The sequence below is a fragment of the Rutidosis leptorrhynchoides genome, chromosome 2, assembly GCF_046630445.1.
Source record: "Rutidosis leptorrhynchoides isolate AG116_Rl617_1_P2 chromosome 2, CSIRO_AGI_Rlap_v1, whole genome shotgun sequence".
Classification (NCBI taxonomy): Eukaryota; Viridiplantae; Streptophyta; class Magnoliopsida; order Asterales; family Asteraceae; genus Rutidosis; species Rutidosis leptorrhynchoides.
The window spans coordinates 471,288,369-471,293,276 of NC_092334.1; the positions used below are offsets into that span (position 1 = coordinate 471,288,369).

The 4,908-nt window shown below is 34.1% G+C and overlaps 1 protein-coding gene across 1 annotated transcript; it reads right to left on the minus strand.

Annotated features, from left to right (window-relative positions):
* Positions 1-290: 290 nt before the first annotated feature.
* Positions 291-4,083, minus strand: LOC139892581 (probable serine/threonine-protein kinase At1g54610). Its single transcript, XM_071875692.1, has 7 exons — positions 3,441-4,083; positions 2,796-3,080; positions 2,364-2,681; positions 2,039-2,266; positions 1,185-1,285; positions 976-1,099; positions 291-888 (listed from the first exon to the last, which is right to left on the minus strand). The coding sequence occupies exons 1-7, from the start codon at positions 3,768-3,770 to the stop codon at positions 538-540; spliced, it is 1,737 nt and encodes a 578-aa protein (XP_071731793.1). The 5' UTR covers positions 3,771-4,083; the 3' UTR covers positions 291-537.
* Between the last annotated feature and the right edge of the window lie 825 nt (positions 4,084-4,908).

A 4,908-nucleotide genomic window follows, 5' to 3' on the forward strand; every position in this document is an offset into this window, starting at 1 on the left:
ATTAATTTAACGTCCAACGTGTATACAACACATTAAGATGTTTTCAATTAATGATAACAGACTGTCAAAATCTGCATATATCCAAATCTTCAAATTATGATATACTAACAGAATGTCAAAATCTGCATAATTTCAGATACAAAATCCGGATCTCATATCCATATACTGCAACTAATATACAATCTGTATTTATTTCATCAATTGATGACTGGGACCATTTGCAATAATAATTGACTGAATCATTATTTCTCAACATTGATTTCAAGTCAGAAATTGTTTTACAAGGTCTGGTTCTGGTTAAATAAATTCTGAAAATCCTCGAGTAAAAAAAAATAATTAAAATCGACAAACCAGATAGCTCTATCTTATATGAAATGTAGCAGAGACTGTACAAAACAGGTTCGTAAATTATACAATTTTAGCGGCAAAAAGTAAACCCGCAAAACAAATCAAATTGCATTCAAGAGACTATGAGACAAGAAATGAATGTCAAAAAACCTAATGCAGAAAAAAATGTCGAACTTGATTTATTATTATCTACCTACGATTGCGAAAAACTGTTCCTTTACTTTTGAATCTTAGATCCATATTTAGACTAATGGTAGTTGGAAAGAAGCCCCGAATGAACTTACTAGATGAAATTGTATGGGATCGTTCCCTTCTATGTTTTCTCCTTGATGGCCCACCAATGGTCCCGGCTTCTTTCACTGATCTTGAAGATTTTGTATCAAAAACAGACGAAGTAAATGAATTGTCATCGGCTGCACCGAAAGAAAGCGCATCACCGTTCTCGGATGGATCGAGAGGATGCACGACAGCTGCATCCCGATGGGGAGGCGGGAATTTCTCACTTTTGCTTTTGGAAGTTGCTTGATTAGTTCTCCATCTCTGAAAAAGTAATAAAATACAGAATTAACAAAAAGTAAAGTATAATTATTGAAAAGGAATGGCGTAAACAGTAGAGCGAGAATGTACATCCAAGTTGGATTGGATCTCCGCATTTGCCTCTGGAGCAGGAACTGCTCGACCAACACGATCACGGGTTCTTGTTTTTTTGGTTCCATCAACGACATGAGACTTCCCGCTCAAACCTCTTTGTCTATAAAGAAATAAAAAAAAATATAAATTTTATATTAACATATAGATGAAACAAAAGGAGATGAGGTGCTAGGAACAATAACAACCTTCTGGCGTCTTCATCCCTCAATTTAACATCCAACTCTTTACTAGGAGGATATTTTGGTAATTCTGATGGCTCACAAGCATACGGTTCAGTATTGAAGAACTGTACATACAAGTAGCACAAAATTTAGAAAAAAATACACAAATTCAGCTGCTTTTTGTCCTTTTGCCAAAGTGTAGAAGTTTCAACAATTTCCTCCAATTGAAATTAGAGTGGTGTCATTCTAAAGGTGGCAAAACGAGGGCTAATAATAAGTCCAAGATAGCAGGGGCGGATGTATATAGTGCCCAGTGGTGGCACGGGACACCACTGAAATACGCGATGTAGTGGAATTTTTTTGGGATTTTTAACTAGTGACACCACTGGATAGTGTACATTTTTTTGAGTGACACCATTGAAATAAGACATCTAGTAGAAATTTTTTGAGAGTTTTAATGGGTGACACCAGTGACTACCAATCCTAGATCCGCCCCTGCAAGATAGATTCGGGTATAAAGTGGTTTTTATACAACATTGCCCAATCCAAACGGGTCAGATATCGGGGAGGTAAGATGTAGTATGTAGACAGTCATACGAGTCCCTCCGGCATTTTGACCGTACGTCCTTTGACCTATTCAACCCATTTTACCTATTAGATTATTAAGAAATTTTTCATATTTGACTTGTTGACCCATTCTCAATGAATACAACCTAATTACTTGATCCGATATTAACGGATTGAAATAGCCACCTTTAAATTATTTCTTAATACAGGGTTTAATGAGCTGGTATTTCCAGGCAACAACACATTTATGCTTATAGACTTGCTATCATACGATCAAAAGTAGTTTTGTAGTATAAATCAGCAAAACTTACATCACTGTTAAGGGTTGCATTGGCAGTACCGCGTTCATCAGGATCAATCGAAAGAAGAGTCTCTAATAAAGGAACAGACGAAGGTGGAAAATCCTTAAAAGTTTCTGCCGTACATCGTTTGTACGGCTGACGTGGCTTAAACAGAGTGGCATTTGGCAAATGCGACCTCTTCCAATACTCCTCCGTTGGTGAACCACATAACTTAAATATCTTGTGTAGTTGTTCAACCTAACAATAAGTACGCCATGCAAACCTAAATCATATTACCGAGCTCGTATACTCAAAAAAATGACGCGTAAATTTAACAAAACTAATAGTTTTATACCTCTGTGCGACCAGGCATAATTGGTTTACCCGCAAGAAGCTCAGCCAAAATGCAACCCGCACTCCACAGGTCAACACCAACACCATAAGAAGTGGCCCCAAGAAGTAGCTCGGGAGGTCGGTACCATAGAGTAACAACACGGCTAGTCATTGGTTGCTTATTTCGTGGATCATAAAACGAAGCCAGACCAAAATCTGCTATCTTAAGTATCCCATCATTATCAATCAACAAATTAGATCCCTTTATATCTCGGTGCAACACACCGTTACTATGACAATGTTCAAGCCCGGAAAATAACTGTTTCATAAAGCACTTGATCTGAGGGGAAAAAGTAAAAAAACATCACTTTATCATATTTCATGGTCAACAATATGCAATATGCAATATAACTAATAATATGTGATAATATGTCTCGAATTCTATATTAATTACCTGAGGTTCGGTAAATTTGAATTCTTGAATAGCAGCAAGTCCAGAAAGATCGTGTTCCATGTATTCGAAAATGAGGTAGAGACTTGAAGACATTCTTGACGTAACCAATCCTTCGAGCTTAATAATATTAGGATGATCAAGCTTTTTCAATATAAGTATCTCTCTTGCCATAAACTTTACATTTTCTGGCTCTAAAGTATCAACTCTAACTTTCTTTAAAGCAACTATTTTCCCTGTTACCAAATCCCTAGCTTTATATACATTGCTATATGTCCCTTGCCCAATCTGCATAACAAATAAATATATAATATAAATAAATATAAATACAATAAATCATGACACAATCCAACCACCCTTCTAGCATAAGAACAATAATAAGTAATTCACACAAGTATTTCTATTTCTATTTCTATTTCTATTTCTATTTCTATCTATAATTATAAAAGTCAATAAATTTAACTTTATTTATATATATAAGTACTACTGAGTTAAATATGTTAAACATGATGCAGTAAATTAAATATGTTAATTAATCAAAATTAAGAAATTTAAGCTCTTACCGGAGGAACCTTTAAATTAAATTACATATATGAAATATGAATAACTGATGCAATTAATAAGTTTAATTTTTAATTTTTAATTTACCTTATCAAGCTTTTCAAAAGTATTAGCACGGCGAGGTGCCCAATCCTTGATTGCATCACCAGCGACGGCGGTGAGCCACTCCGGCCAAGTCGGAGCGGTATTCAGACTTAACTGCGATTTCAGTCTGCGCCGGTCAGTCACCGAAACATCGTCGGAGTTTTGTCGGACCTTTTTTTCAACCCTAACCCTGTCGGACGTAACCTGTTCGACGTTATGTCTAGGTTGCGTAGAAGTAGTAGATTGAGATTCTGATTGATCTTCATTCCGGCGATGGGTCTTTGACCTTGACCGGAGATCTGAGTTTGCTCTAGTACCGAGCACACAGCCCATAGTTATAACCTTATATCGCCATTTTTATACATAACCATTTATCTCATAACAGTAACTGGATATAAGCTTTCTCCATTAAGATTTGATACAACCAAAATAGATTTTTATATATTATATTATAAATAGATAGCTGAAAAGATTATAGAGAATGATAGATTCCGGTGAGAGTGGTGGCTCCGGTGAGTTGTACGGTACAAGTTGTGCACGGAAATTGTGTTTGTAGATTGCATAGAGTAAAAAGGAAGTCAGTTTTTTAGGTGTCTTTTTTTCTGGTTTAGATTTGGATTTGGATTCGGATTCGAGTTGTTATATTATGAGTTGGTAACATAATTACATTATTCTACCACTGTACCTTTAAATAACTCCAATATTCGATTTTCATACGGAGTAGTAAGTAACTAAACTTTTTATTATTATTGTCTTTGACTTCAATTTATTGATGTTGATTTTTTTTGTTAACAAAATGAGGTTTTCTGAGAGTTTATACTCACACATCAGTTTTTAATCTATACACATCTAATTTATTACTATGTCCTTAATTATAATAATAGTGGTTCAGCTCCTTAGATGAATTTAAAGATATAAATATAAGTTTTATGGTAAAAAGTGTGTATGAATTAAAAACTAGTATGTGAGTATAACCTCCCGTTCTAAATCAAACATGAACTAATTTTAATCTTAAAATAAAATATAATTGAATTGAATAAAATAACTCAAAATAAGTGCTTCATAACTGAACTGTTGATAAATTGATTAACATAATACATGAATCAATCTCATAATCACAATTAGCAACAGTAGCGGAGACACGGAGGGTACGAAGGGGTCCTGAGCCTCCCCCAATAGATCTAATTTCAATCAATAAAATATTAATAATGCATATTTAATTATTTTAATTAAGTCTCCCTTAGTTACCCATTCAACCCAATTATTTCGGTTACCTATCTTCCAAACATGAATACAAAGTAGTATTAATTTAAAAATATCGTACAATTTTACTTTTCAATTATTTAGATGTGTCATATCAGTTTTCATACTGCAAATTTTATAGTAGCATTTTTTATTGTTTAATAGTTACTAAAGTTTCGTAAAGTAATTATCTTTAGGTGTATATACAAAAAAAAAAAAAAAAAAAGGT

Coding starts and splice junctions, on each gene's coding strand:
- LOC139892581 (XM_071875692.1), bottom strand. CDS start 3,770: ATGGGCTGTGTGCTCGGTACTAGAGCAAACTCAGATCTCCGGTCAAGG. Junction 1,100..1,184: donor AGGGATGAAGACGCCAGAAG/GTTGTTATTGTT, acceptor ATTTCTTTATAG/ACAAAGAGGTTTGAGCGGGA. Junction 889..975: donor AGATCCAATCCAACTTGGAT/GTACATTCTCGC, acceptor TTACTTTTTCAG/AGATGGAGAACTAATCAAGC.